The 14,766-nt window shown below is 38.6% G+C and overlaps 2 protein-coding genes across 5 annotated transcripts in view; both read right to left on the reverse strand.

The window, feature by feature from the left end:
• Positions 1–3,459, reverse strand: part of lmod2a (leiomodin 2 (cardiac) a) — a 4,852-nt gene extending 1,393 nt beyond the window's left edge. Inside the window, exons 1-2 of the mRNA XM_017713661.2 lie at positions 3,087–3,459; positions 99–1,331 (exon numbers count right to left, since the gene is read on the reverse strand). Coding sequence (XP_017569150.1) covers positions 99–1,331; positions 3,087–3,350 — 1,497 coding nt within the window. The 5' untranslated portion in view covers positions 3,351–3,459. The remainder of the gene's footprint in view (positions 1–98; positions 1,332–3,086) is intronic.
• A 1,547-nt stretch (positions 3,460–5,006) lies between these two features.
• On the reverse strand, positions 5,007–14,757 carry asb15a (ankyrin repeat and SOCS box containing 15a). 4 transcript variants are annotated; one of them, XM_017713664.1, is made up of 10 exons: positions 14,682–14,757; positions 12,324–12,422; positions 12,177–12,214; positions 11,845–11,976; positions 9,846–10,004; positions 9,452–9,697; positions 7,561–7,732; positions 6,828–7,356; positions 6,582–6,735; positions 5,007–5,529 (listed from the first exon to the last, which is right to left on the reverse strand). In XM_017713664.1, the coding sequence occupies exons 1-10, from the start codon at positions 14,717–14,719 to the stop codon at positions 5,369–5,371; spliced, it is 1,728 nt and encodes a 575-aa protein (XP_017569153.1). In that variant the 5' UTR covers positions 14,720–14,757; the 3' UTR covers positions 5,007–5,368. The 4 variants fall into 4 exon arrangements, with proteins under 4 accessions (XP_017569153.1, XP_017569152.1, XP_017569154.1 ...); XM_017713663.1 differs by having other exon boundaries at positions 6,822–7,356; XM_017713665.1 differs by lacking the exon at positions 14,682–14,757 and adding an exon at positions 13,834–13,910 and having other exon boundaries at positions 6,822–7,356.
• Positions 14,758–14,766: the final 9 nt, after the last annotated feature.

Consider the following 14,766-nt stretch of genomic DNA (forward strand, 5'->3'; position numbering starts at 1 on the left):
CTCATGAATGTTGGTGTTTTTGCTACCACATCACCAGTATTAGTATTTTTGCTTAAGTGAGCATTTGCTTTGATTTGTATAGAGGTTGAAATGCTTACCTTTGTGAGTGTTGTCATGCGGCTGCTACGGATTGCTGCCATGAGATCACCATGCACTGACCGCTGACCATTTCTGTCTTCCTGTTTCCTGGGTGGTGGTTTTAGTGCATGTTTCACATCCTTGTAGAAATCTCCACTCTCTTTTTCCTTTGTCTGGTTCCATATCTTTGTGCTTTGTTTGTTTTTGCTTTGATTATCTGTTGTGATCTCCTGTGATTTTACTATTTCAGCAATTGTTCTGGTGGGCACATTCTTCTCTTTTTGCACATGGGCTAGCTGTGGTTTAGGTTTAGGAAGGGAATTGCACTCCTGCTCTTGGGAAGCTGTGACTGATCTCTTGTCAGGTATGTTTTGGGGGTTTGAAGTTCCATTTTTTATAGTATGACTTGTTTGATCCATTGTTTCTTCTGTCTTTTCTGACTGTCTTCGTAGCTGCAGTCGTGTTTGTCTCTGGCGGTCCTGGTTGCGGGTCAGGATGCTGGTTGCGCTCATCCTCGGGCCTGGCAGGTCAAACTGGTATCCCAACTTTAGTAGGGTGGTGTTCTCTCTGAGAAGGTTTACCATCTCCATCTCCACCTGACCTCCGCAGATGTGCCGCTGGTTGTGGAAGCGGAGCTCTACCAGACTGGTGTTCTGCTGGAGAGACCTGAGCAAGGCCAAGATTCCTCTTCCTGAGATAAAGTTAGATTCAATGTTAAGGATTGTGATGCTGTAGTTCTTCTTTATGGTGTTGGCCAAAGCAAAGGCCACCTGGTCATCTGCATGGGTGTTGGCAAGGCTGAAGACCCGTACATGCATGTTGGAGGTCAAAGCCTCTGCAAAACTAATCAGCATCTGCTGGGAAATGTTGTCGATGTTATTCAGGTTGACCTCACACACAGATTCATCATTCTTCAGGATCTTCTCCAGGATCCCATCAATATCAGTGGAATTCCTGCTTGCTCCCTCTGGGATCACATTGAGGTTTGAGTCTACTTGACGGACGTCTCTTCTTGTCCTGCTGAGTTTGCCTCTGCAATTGCCATTGTTGCCCATATTCCTGCAGTCTGGTTGAGATGACTTGATTAACATCTGGTTGTAGTTCTTCACTTCTTGTAAATTTCCATGTCTTTTATTTTGTTTTTTCTCCTCTTGGTGGTTGAGAAGACTCCATGTCCTTAGAGAGACCTCAGTGTCACTCTCACTTAAACATTCCTCTTCACTCTTATCTGTCTGGCTCTCATCCATGTTCTCCTGTGTGCCATCATGGAATGGAAAATGAGGTTGAGCCCTGGCATACCTCCCACCCCAAAACCTAATGAGGAATACCCTGTCAACCCCCCTAATGCTGCTGTCAGTCACTCTGAAATGAAGTATCATAGCTACTTTAACCCTGACTTGAACTGTAGGGTTAAAGAATAAGGGCACTTGTCGTTTAACGGTTTAACACCCTGCATTTCAAAATGACACTGGGCTTCTTTCAGCTCTCAGCTTTAAACTTTAAATGTATTTTTGTTGATATCATTAACAACATAGTTTACATTCAGACAGATCAAGTCAAGTGTGTAAAAGGGACCAGACAAAACATATTTATAGGGGAGAACGGGGATGGTTGGCACAATTTTCTGTCTCTGCAATCATCCCAGGTGAACCATCAGGTAGGAAAACCTACTTGCAGCAAATGAAAGCTGAGCAGCTGATACTTTCAATATAAGGTATTTTCTGGGATTATTGTGTTTATAGCTGAATTCATGTTGTGAACTTGTTCAGCCCAGGAACTTGAACCATTCAGCCCCAACATGGGGGTGGTGGGCATGTGTTAGTGGGATTGTTGGCACAATATTAAAAAGCTGTAGTTTCAAAGAATAATATAAACTTTTCATTTAAACCAAACCACAATCATTGGCAACCAAGTCTGAGTCAATTTAACAATGGTTCATTGTTTTTTCATTGTTCTGGAGAGCAATAAGAACAATAATTCATCCTAAATGAAAACATTAATTATATTTATTTATATTTATCATTATAATTCATTATAACAATCTTTTATATTTTAGTAAATTAAACAAATTGTTAAAATAAATAAACATTAAAAAGCTATATTATTACATAGTTTCATACATAGTTTCAGTTCAAAGTTCTGTTATCTATCTGTTTCTGTTTATCTTGAGATGATTTGTAAATTGCCTAAAGTTTAAAGATAAAAACAACTTGTCACAAATTTAATATAAATGTAATATAAACAGAAATGTTGTACCCTCCTACATTCTATTTGTGTTTTTAGCATGCTGTTAAATATGTGTGCAGTGTATCATACTAACATCTATATGCTTATAACAGTAGCCTTACACAGCCCTCCATATCACCACGCATCTATGTAATGATTTCTTGTTGGATACTCTGCATTACTTATGCTGGTTTTCAAATCACATACTAAAACATAGCTGATTGCCATTTCTACTGACTATTAAAATATTTTTAATGTCTCTCTAAGTAATTTCAACAGGTTATCCTTACCTTACCAGACTTTAATGTTCGGAGCTCTTGACAAAATAGATGAATGCTGGTCAATTTGGCACTAATCCATTCCTGCACTAACCCATACGTTAATACTGTGCCATCCAGCCCTTGTGCTAGCCAATTCTGCTGTACTCTATATGTATTAAAAGACAGTTCCTCAATTTAAAAAAAAATCTCTGCATATTTCAGTTTGTTGTTGAGTAAACAAAGTCATCATTCATAGTGTTTAGATGTGAAGTGGCCAATTAAGTGGCAACTTACTCAGACAGACTCCTTACACTGCTAAATTCCTATCCGTTCTGACTGAGTCAGTTTCTCTAAAACACTGCATTTCACATCAAACACTTCAGAATGACTTTATGTACGTCTTTACCATTTAATTATACTGACATTTTGAAAAATCTTTCAGAAAACCTTCAGTATGAGTATTGAGTATTATTTTGCATATCTGCATGATTTCAGTATAGCCTCTTTTTAGCTCCCACTCACCTGTTGATGGACATATTCTGACCTTTCCATCTCAAGCAGTTTGTGAGGGTCGTTCTGCAGAGCTTCCCTGCAGAAAGTTCCTGTCGGCTGCTTAGCTGTTTGATCCCTCTGCCTCAGTCCAATGGGAGTGTTTTCATCTGGATCGATGTCAGCCATTTCTCTTTCCAGTTCCTGCAGCTCTTCATTGGTGAGGGTGGCCAAAAGTTCATCCTCATCCACATCTTCATATTTATGAAGCTCCTTTCTGTACCCAAAACTGCTCATAGTACAAACAGTACTGATTTGCTCATCTGCGAATGCGTGTAATAGCTCTGAGAGTTTGTGTGAGGGAACCGCACCCTGCACTGGAATATAAGTGTGTGTCAGAGCCAGAAAAGTCCACTGTTAATCTAATCTATGAGCCCTCTAAAGGAGATTAGTGGAGGGGATGCAGAATAAATTGTCATCTCCATGTGATGAAATGGGGAGGAGGATAGGGTTTCATAAAGACCGTGAACCCATTTAGTTGTGGTCAACATCTGATAAGTGAGAAAAACATTTTAGCTAGGTCTAATGGAGACATCAAAGAACAATCTGAACTGTACTGTGAGTGGAACATGCTATGTAGCTTTACATAGAACTGCTGTCATTTTGGTGGTCTTAACTCTGGAAACATTACGCTGCAGTGTCTTTGACCAAATGTTCACTTCATATCTGAATAAATGATTTTGGGCGGAACTGCAAGGTAGCAGAAAATGAGTCTTGAGTTACTAAGCACAGTGTTGCTTTGAAGGCTGTTGGTGTCAGTTAACAGCACAATTGGACAAAACACAGATGCAAAAGTGTGGGCATCCTGGTCAAATGGTATGTTAAAATATACAAATACTGTTTATTTAGTGAATTTGGTGAATATGCATGTACAGTATCTCACAAAACTGAGTACACCCCTCACATTTCTGCAAATATTTTATTGTCTTTTCATGGGACAACACTATAGAAATGAAACTTGGATATAACTTACAGTAGTCAGTGTATAGATTGTATAGCAGTACAGATTTACTGTCCTCTGAAAATAACTCAACACGCAGCTATTAATGTCTAAATAGCTGGCAACACAAGTGAATACATATCACAGTGAACATGTCCAAATTGGGCTCAAAGTGTCAATATTTTGTGTGACCACCATTATTATCTAGCACTGCCTTAACCCTCTTAGGAATTCACCAGGGCTGCACAGGTTCCCCTCTTCCATGTGATGACATCACAGAGCTGGTGGATGTTAGACACCTTGCGCTCCTCTTCCTTCTACTTGAGGATGCCCCACAGGCGCTCAACTGGGTTTAAGTCTAAAGACATACTTGGCCAGTCCATCACCTTTACCTTCAGCAAGGCAGTTGTCATCTTGGAGGTGTGTTTGGGGTTGTTATTTTGTTGGAAAACTGCCATGTGGCTCAGTTTCCAAAGGGAGGGGATCATGCTCTGCTTCAGAATGTCACATTCATGTTTCCCTCAATGATCTGCAGCTCTTCCCAGAGGAATTGAAGCTGTTGTAGCTGCAAAGGGTGGGCCAACATCATATTAAACCCAATGGATTAAGAATAGGATGTCATTCAAGTTCATATGTGTGTAAAGGCGGGTGAGCAAATATGTTTGGCAATATAGTGTATAATTTAATATCTTAATCATGGTTATATGAGGGGAAATGGGAGAAACACAAACTGTCATCATTACATCACTCATCATGATGAGAGAATGCTTAAGATTCTGAACTTTGGGTCAGTGTTTCTGACAGCTTACTGTGCATGTTATATGATATTGACAGGTCATTGAGTTATTAATAATTATGGCATTGCTGCTTCCATTTTTAAAAACCAGATAATTCTCTGCAGACTGAAGAGTATGACTGTATAGTGTTAAACTGCCACATACACAGCTCACAGACATGCTTCACAGCTCTTTATTGACAAAAACATGGAGTCTTGGTCGATTATTTACAGTCCAGTTCAAGCAACAAAAAGTCTAACAATTTCCAATCATCTATGAAACAGTGTACATTCTGGTCACTCTTCAGATTTAGCACCATGAACATATAATCCTTTACACATGTTTAGCTTTAAGACTAATTTGTGAAATAAGATTTCTACTTATGCTCTTTGAACCAATAAAGTGACAATAATACACATACAAATACAGTTTTGTATTGTATCTACTCTGCTGAGGATGTTTCAGTGCATCTGCAGTACAGTATACATATCAGCTGCTCTTTTAGTATCTTTAGCCTCCTAGAGAAAATGATCAGTCATCTAGACTCTGCCATACAGGTCGTACTCCTTATACATCAGGAAGCCCTGAAGTCCAGGTGGGAAAGGAGCAGAGCTGAAGATGGCTGGGTCACCCAGTCCCTTTGGAGTCATTCTTCTCCTGATCTCCAGCCTGCACATGTGCTTCAGCGTTCGAGGATTACCTGGAGTTCACATACGGAAAGAGACATGAACTGCAGCTTAGGGCCTTTATGTTAAACTGTTTGAAGCAGCGCATCACTTTAAAGGAATGGCTCAGCCAAACACACTAACAATGAAGGGTAATAGCCACCAATTTCCATGACTGCATTTACATAATGATAATGGGTGGCTGTTCACTTCATGCATTGTTAGTATCAGCATCAGTTATTGTGAATTTGCCTTTCTGTAAGGGCTCTTATCCTACATGTTTCTTGTATTTTATTATTTTATTGTATTCATGGATTAAGTATAATTTTTACATGACCATTTTAACCTCTCTTTATCCCTGAGAATTAAGAGTCTGTTTTGTCACAATGTATTTAAGACTTATCTAAACCGCCAAAGTTTGAAATCAGTCTTCAAGTTTAGAATCAATGTGTTCAATAATGAAAAGTAATATGATAATTATAGTTGTTGATAAATATATAAAATGATCCTAATATGCTAGCTCTCTGCAGCTTCACAGGTTTCTGGTAATTAGTAGTTGAAGCTGCAAATGAAAATTAAGTATAGTTGTGCCCAGAATGATGAACAGAGCTGTTGATTAAAATGACTGAGAAAGCTATATAGCATAGTGATTTAATTTATTACAATCAATTCATGTAATTAATATCCAAACTCTTCATATTTCAAAAACTTGTTGCAATGGAAAGTGATTCCAAACATCTGAAAAGTAGTATATGTAAATAAGCTTCATTCTGACTGGTTGCCTTCAGAAAGCAGTCCAGGCTAAAACACTCCTTATAATTGCAGTGTGAATGAGTGGGGCTAAACTGTTTAAAAGGTGGATGTATGAAAGTGAAACACTGAATTCAAAACAGGCATAGTTTCCATGTATGAACTGTATGGACAGAGGAGTGAATAATACATTTTGAAAGTAGCAGTGTTTACCTAATGCGTTAAAACTTTTTTCTTTCAGAACTGTGAAGACATTTTGGTTTCCGTGATAAGAACCCTTTAAGTTTTATCCAAACCAAACAAAGTGCAAATTTGTCTCATAGTTTTGATCATTCACCTAAGATGTCACAGATTTCTGGCCATTCTTTGTGCTTCTCCAGAACCATTTTCAGCTTTGAGCAGATGGGTACATAGCAGACATAGTCCAGAAGAACCCGCACAGCTCTTCCTGCACACTGCGCCAGCCACGAGACACTGATGAAGTCACAAAACTACATGCAAGACGAGATGGAGATGGAGGGTGAACTTAATAATATAAACAGGATTCTATTAGTAGTGTATAAGACTATAAACTCACAGGGACCTTTTCAGTTGTATTGTCTGAGTGATGACTATTGTTGCCCCATGAGTCATGAAAACAGCTGAAGCATTTTCCTGCATCATAGCCGCAGTTCAGCAGCATTCGCATCATCATCTCATCCCTGAGGCAGTACTGTAGCGCTGTGGGGAACACTGTGTCACTGACTGCTGTGAAGTAGAAGTTCACATCAGCCTGGTTGGCCAAGAGCAGCTTGACTATTTCATACCTCCCAGCTCTCACTGCCACTACGAGGCAGCTCAGGGGATCCAGATCAGGTTTAGCACCAGCATTCAGCAACAGCTCAGCACAGGTGATGTCTCCATTGGAGACAGTGAAGAACAAGGGGCTTCTTCTCATATCCCCATAGTTTTCAGATATGTGCTGGTCTAAAAGAGCATTGACATCAAAGCCTTTCTCCAGGAGAAGCTCAAGGCACTGGACATGGCCACCATCTGCTGCTGTGTGCACTGGGCTCTGGCCAGAAAGTCTGAGGGCCCTTCTTGTGGTAACAGGGATCAATATTTTCAAAACCCTAAAGATAATAAAAAGGTTATGGACATTCTTGAAAGTAATGGCACCAAAGAGGGTCCTGCCATAAAGAGGAGTGATGCCATAAAAGAACTACTCCCTGACAAAACTTTCAATAGACAGTTCTTCTAACATCTAATCATAATCATGAATCAGACATTGTTTCAGAAAGTGATAGTTAATGTAAATTTCTTTCTGAGGTACTCACAGGAAGTGCCCTTCATAAGCTGCTCGATGGATAGGAAGCTGTGAGGAGAGATTAGGGATGTTTGGATTGGCCCCATTTTGAAGGAGAAGGTCGACACAGTCGGGATTACCAGAGCCAGCAGCATCATACAGAACACTGTCACCGTTCGGTGCCTGAGCATTCACATCAGCACCTGTTGGTGTGGAAGGAAAATACTTTGGCTTTATTTCCGAGTTGTATATTGCCGTGTCTCTTAACAAACGAACAATAAAACAAAAATCTAATTTACACAGGTTCCCTTTTACTCCAAATGTAATCTACTTGACATACAGTCCTGTGCAAAAGTCTACTGTTTCATTTATTTAACACCCAGTCAAAATGGCCATTATGTGCACATTATTCATTTTTCAGTGTTGATAAAAATATATTTAACAGAAAATTACACAGAATCCTCCACAGCCAAATGTAATATCAGATGTTTCTGTATTTAGTGTGTTCACTCTTTGCCTTTATTACAGCTGCCATTCACTTCAGGAGACTTGCTTTCAGTCCAGAAATCTCCAAGGAAATTTTTACATATCTTCAAACTTCAGCCCTAGAAGTTGGTTGTATTTTCTGCTTCTCACAATTCAAGTAATCTCAAACACATTCAATGTTGGGGAGGTCAGTCCATTGTGCTGAACACCAGCAGCTTCTTCAGGTCTGAAAAAATCCACATGTATTTTTGTCCATCCCTCCACTGTAAGAAGACAACTTAACACCATTCCGAACGGATCTTTGGTGGTCAAGAAGGTGTTACTGAGAAATGAAAATAAATAAAAAATAAATAAAAAAGAAGAAAATTTGCCAATCAATCAAAGAAGCTGCTGGAACAACAGACTGAAACTCACGTGCGCCTCGTGTTAAACGTGCGAACACAATACCATACTTGTCTGTTTTCACAGCTGCAACAGAAGACATAGTCAACATTTTAGAGTATTAAAAGGGTGGAAATCATCTGTCTTTTATCTGTCATTCTGTGTTAAAATGTTCATGATTGTCTGGTTGGAAAGCACAACTTAAAAAGCACAGGTCAGTCCATTGTTCTGAACACCAGCAGCTTCAAATTTTCTTCTTTTTTATTTATATCTCAGTAACACGTTCTTGACCACCAGAGATCCTTTCAGACTCGTGTTGAGTCGTCTTTTCACAGTGGAGGGATGGGCAGAAACACCTGTGGATTTTTTCAGATCTGAAGTAAGATCTGTAAGCTTGAGTAAGCTTGATTTTCTCCTCTCTCTCAAGATGAAAGCTTTAAGTTCTGTTTCTCTGAGTTCTCATTGTTGGTGCTCTACAAGGTCTTGTCAGGGTTGTTTTCAGGCTCATTTTATCTCAATCTTTTAATAATAATTTAAACTGCAGTTTTGGTAACTCAAGTTTTTCACCTTTTCTTTATCCTTCTTTATGCAAGTACATTATCTTACATCACATCTCTTCAGAAGAAGCTCCTGAAAATGAACTTGTATCTAATGGTCACGTGACTGAAAATAAAATAAATAAAGGATGGTCTGTGACTTTTGCACAGTACTGGGCTTTTATAAAAATGTAAAAAAATAATGTGGCTAAATCTAGAAAGTCTTATAGCATCAAAAACCACATAAGCAGTTTACCTGAGATCATTTAACAACTCTGTGGTTTGAGGCAAGTGTTATGAATCATGTGTTGATTCAGACTTACAGTTTGCTAACCGGTGGGATATAAGCTTCCACTATCTTTTAGCAACATTAGCCTTGAAAGCTCTAGTTTTACAGTGCAAATCTAAAGAAGATGGCTTCAGACATCAAATATATCATGGCTGATTGAATATAATTTGGGTTAAAGGGAAACCTGTGTAAATTTGGCCTGAATCATCATTTTAATTCACTACTATTACCATTGTGAATGAGGATATCTAGCACTTCTGCCTGGGCATACTCTGCAGCAATGCCCATCGGGGTCACCCCACTCTGATCTGTCTCTGAGACTTGGCCTCCATGCTCCAGTAAAAGCTTGAGGATATCAGTGCTGCCCACTTTAGCAGCCTCATGCATGGCAGTCCACTTCTTCAAGCAGACTTGGTTCACCTGTGTGCCTCGTGTTAAAAGTGCTAATACAATATCATACTCGTCTGTTCTTACAGCTGCAACAGAAGACACAGACAACATTTTAGAGTATTAAAAGGGTGGAAATCTTGTTTGGAAATCTCTGGAAGTCTTTTATCTGTCATTTGGTGTTTAAATGTTCATAATTATGTGGTTGGAAAGTGCAAATTAAAAAGCACAGGGTACCCAGCAGTAGAGGAGATTCATTCTTCCGATTGGTTCTGTGAGGAGAAGCTCCGTGTGCAAGCAAAGTCCGAACAATCTCCACCAGTCCAGCTTGAATAGCCAGAGTCAGAGGAGTCTCCCCATCTTCTGTTTCCTCATCAAGACTCAGCCTGTAAGAAGCTGGCAAACGAATTACTGGGAAGCCATTCCATGCTAACTCACTTCAGGCCTGTCAGGTCACATCATGGATTGCCATAAAATATCAGGTATCTATTTAATTCACAAAATCATGTAAAAATCTGTGTTCCAAATAGTTTCTTAGCCATGACTTACAATTACAAATTCCAGGTTCTAAATCACAAATTTTTAGTTTATCTGCTTACGGAATAGTTAAATTAAGATTAAATTTGAACTGGGTATGAATACAACACTAAGGCCTAGTGGACTAAGCCTAGTCTGGGACTAAATTGCAGTCCTTAATATTTTCCTACATCAGTTTCATTATTGTGTAGGTATACTTTTGATCATGATATTTTTAGGTAGTTTCATTTTTTCAGGTCCTACATTTCTGTCAAATTATTTATTTATTATTTATTTTTACGTGCAATATTTTCACCAACATTATCATTTGTAGTTTCAAAATAAACATTAGCTACCATTTCCTGTTATATCAACAAGTAGTGTTCTTCAGTGGAATTCACTTAATCAAGCTGATTTCATTTGAATTCCTATTTTCTGCTGTGGGTGTAAGTGATGTTTTTAAGACATGGTGAGTGGTGTCTCCTGATATTTTCAGTGTCTTTCTTGAAGATGGAATGTATGAAAATAATTTTGATCTCCAGTAAGATAATATACTTGTTGGGTGCCTCTGCAAGAGTTCCTGGTCATAACATCAACCAACAATGAGAAATGAGTAAATATATTATCTCTCAAAAAGGCTAGCATCATTGAGCAGGTATGCATTCTCCTCTACATGTGTTTAGCAGGTATGCATTCTCCTTCAAACACATTGAGCAGTTAACATTTTCCTCCAAATGTGTTGAGCAGGTAAGCATTCTCCTGCAAGCGTGTTGAGCAGGTAAGCATTCTCCTCCAAGTGCTCTGAGCAGGTAAGCATTCTTCTCCAAGCATGATGAGCAGGTAAGCATTCTCATCCTAGCACATTGAGCAGGTAAGCATTCTCCTCCAAGTGCATTGAGCAGGTAAGCATTTTCATCCAAGCACATTGTGCAGGTAAGCATTCTCCTTCAATCATGTTGAGCAGCTAAGCATTCTTTTCCAAGCACATTGAGCAGGTAAGCATTCTCCTCCAAGCATGATGAGCAGGTAAGCATTCTCCTCCAAGCACACTGAGCAGGTAAGCATTCTCCTCCAAGCACACTGAGCAGGTAAGCATTCTCCTGCATATGTGTTAAACTGTCCAGTGACATAGTGTTAGCAGCTGTTTACAAAGATGTGGTGGCATCTGACATAGCTCAGAGGAAGCACATGCTTTCTCCCTGCCAACTGGATAGCACTGTGTGAGGGGGAGACAAGGCTAGTGGGCAAAACTGACAAAAACTAATTTGGGAGAAAATTGGGGTTAAAAACATACACCTCCAATAAATTTACCACCTTACATTTTTTAGATTAAACTAGTTGATTTAAAGTGAAATATATATTTTTAGACATGCATTTATACCCAGTTAAAGTTCCAGTACAGACCAGATACCATTACTCTGTTAAATTTGATATTTATGATGTGGTTTAGAATCTGATGGGGCAAAGTTGATAACTAAGACTATTTGGAGAACAACTTTTGCATGGTTGCATCAATGAATTAGAATCTGATGGAAATCCACAATGTGACCTGTCAGATTGTGGGTGAATTGGCATGATATAACCCCATTACAAATAGAATAGGATCTCAAACACATAGCTGTGAGACAATTACAGAAGAACTCTCTAATCTCTGGCCAGTGATGACCTCAATCACATTCTTTGATTGTGCCTATGTACCTGGCACAGCTTCATAGCTTACCATAGAGCACCATCTCAAGCACTTGGACTGACTGTTGTACTGCTGCTCTATGGAGAGGGTACCAGCCTTTAGCGTCCACTTCCGTAAATGCAGCTGGGTAGTCAGACATCTCCTGGAGTGTAAACAGGTCACCTTGGATGAAAAAGACAAGTGTGATCGTAGACTAGATATATTCCTTGTTGAAGCCACAGCTGAACATGTTGTTGATCTTATGAATTGAATATTATGACAGACAAATAAAACAACTATGCAGCCTTTTCATGCATGCAGTTTATACAAATTAATGAATGATGTTTGCAGCTTCACAGCAACCTCTTCCTGGCAAACTTTACCTCTTTTGATTGCATCCAAAATCTTTTGATTTTCCACACTAAAGTTTCAGCATAAAATAAAGGAAATTGTGAAAATGGCATGTACTGATATAAACAATAAGAGAGAATTAGAAAGGATCATTTTTCATTTTGTTTATTGAATCATACCTCGCTGGGAAAGCATTGCTGTAGGACTCCTCAAGGCTCATTTGGATTGCATAGTTAAGAAGCTGCTCATCCTCGTCCACATCATCTGCATCCATTATTCTGAGATAAGAAGAAATAAGAATATCATATACACAGGCTTGTAGGTGGGCCTGTACTTACAACTACATAGCTTACATACTATTTTCCATGTACATATTTAGTGAATAATTTGTCTTAAAGGGCTCATATCACAGAAACCATAATATTCCTCACATTCCTCACATCAGTTTGATGTAGTATATAAATATTGCTTCAATACATAGCATTCACTTCCTAGTTCATACTAAGCTGTATTCTGAATTCATAGTTTTTGTGATGTTACAATAATACAAGTCATATATACAACAACAACAAGATATATTTGCCTAGTCAGTCTACAGCAGCTTAGCCCTCCTCATTCAAGTTGATGTGTACAAGAAGTGTTTCAGCCCTGACTGCTTTTTTACAAGGCACCATACAGACCAGCCAATCAGAGCAGAGATCATTCACATGTATCTTAAGCCTTAAAAGGCACAGTAATAAAAAAGCCTGTGTAATTCTAAAGGATAAAGATGTTGAAGTAAGTCAGTGGAACCAGACCAGGTCTTTGGGGCCATTTATTTTGGTCCATTCATCATGAAATCTACACGCAATGTAAAGAGTAACAGACATTATGTCAAAAACTAAAAAATGACCAAAAAAAAAAAAAAGATGCAAGGCTTTGTCCTGACAACAGCAATTTGAAGAAGTGCATGCTATTGTCATGTGCCATCATCTTAAATATACAGGCAGTTAATAGAACAACATTTATAGCCTGCCTAAAATGAGCTATGTCTAGAATCTCTGCATGCTGCTGGCAAGACCATGTCTTTCTCTAAATAACTCTAAAGATATACTGACCTGGTTCATGTGAGAGCAGAAACATTAATCTCTTTGCAGTGTTTCTGACATAAACTAATGCATTTGAACATTTAAGAATTTTTGCATATCCTGAAAAGGCTTTCAGATTTAAAAATAAATCAAAAGGCACAACAGTAATTAGTGAAGGCTGTGGGAGAATATCTTGGCTGACCTTAATTTTGCTGTGCTATCTTGTGCAAAAGGGGGTTTTCAAACAGTACAATCCTGTTTAAATTAGCTCAACTTTTGCTCACATTGGGTTACTGACGATTTTGATGACTACTGCAGTTACTATACTGGACATTTCCACTGGAAAAGACAGTATTACTTTATATAATAACAGCATTTCAATAACTCTAAAGAAGCATGAGGCACAGAAAAATCTCCAGTGTTTACAATTCACATTTAGCAAACATCTGCAGTGTTCATATCACTTCAGCTGGACACAAATACACTCGATAAGAGTAAATTCAACACTTGATATTTTGTTCTAAGCAATAAAATTGGTAAAAGTGCCTCCAATAAAAGGACCCACATGGGTCACAATAAACCAGCTGGTCCATTCAATCGCAAACACATACACTAATCTCACCTTTTGAGATATAGTTCCAGTAAAGTCACGGGTCGTGTACTGCTTGGTTTAGCTTTGCCCTATCTAAACTGACTGCCCCCTCCTCAGGCACCCTTTCACCACAAATCTATTTTTGGCTGTCACCTGCTTTCGGGACTGCCACACACAACATTGAACTCAAGTGCTACGCCTCTGTGTTTGTGTACTTATTTTTGGTAATGATCTACAAAAGTTCATCAACAAATGTTTAAAAGACATTACTAGGACAACAGTCTGCACCACACAGTGACTGAGATAACCTCAAGAAGAATGTCCAAAGCAACCTAAAGAGAGCTCTCCTTTTTGGGTGTTTTTAGGCTTACATATCACTGTTACTACATGTCTATCTCTTAAAGACAGTCATCCCTGCACAAACATTGTGTAAATGAATACAGTCATTATACAAATCTGTCCAGGGTGTGACCTATCCCAGCGGTCATTGGGTGAAAGGCAGGAAACCCCCTGGACAGGGCACCTTTAATGTACAACTAAATAAATATGTAAACAAACAAACATGTATTGTTAAGATATATGAAAAAGACACAAAAGCATTTTCCTTTAAAGAAACATGGATTTCATAAATAATCACTTCTAAAAAGTGATTTGTGTAAAACAAAAAGATTTGTGAAACACAGAGTTCACATGTCAAGCCAATGACTTTAAATAATGTCTTTAAATGCTTTAATCTGTTAAGAAAAAGGATTGTTTTTTAACAGACTTTGGGCTCTGGCCAGATTGTTAAGGAACATTTCTTCATTATCAGGATACTCTGAACTCTGTGAGCGATTCAAATAATGTGGGTCAGCCAAGTCTGACCTAAAAATACTTACTGACACTTGCACGACACTTGTACATTCAGCAGGATCATTTGGAAATATTAAGATAAAACTTACAGAACTTGAAGGACTGCTGTAC

Source organism: Pygocentrus nattereri, chromosome 11, assembly GCF_015220715.1.
Source record: "Pygocentrus nattereri isolate fPygNat1 chromosome 11, fPygNat1.pri, whole genome shotgun sequence".
Classification (NCBI taxonomy): domain Eukaryota; kingdom Metazoa; phylum Chordata; class Actinopteri; order Characiformes; family Serrasalmidae; genus Pygocentrus; species Pygocentrus nattereri.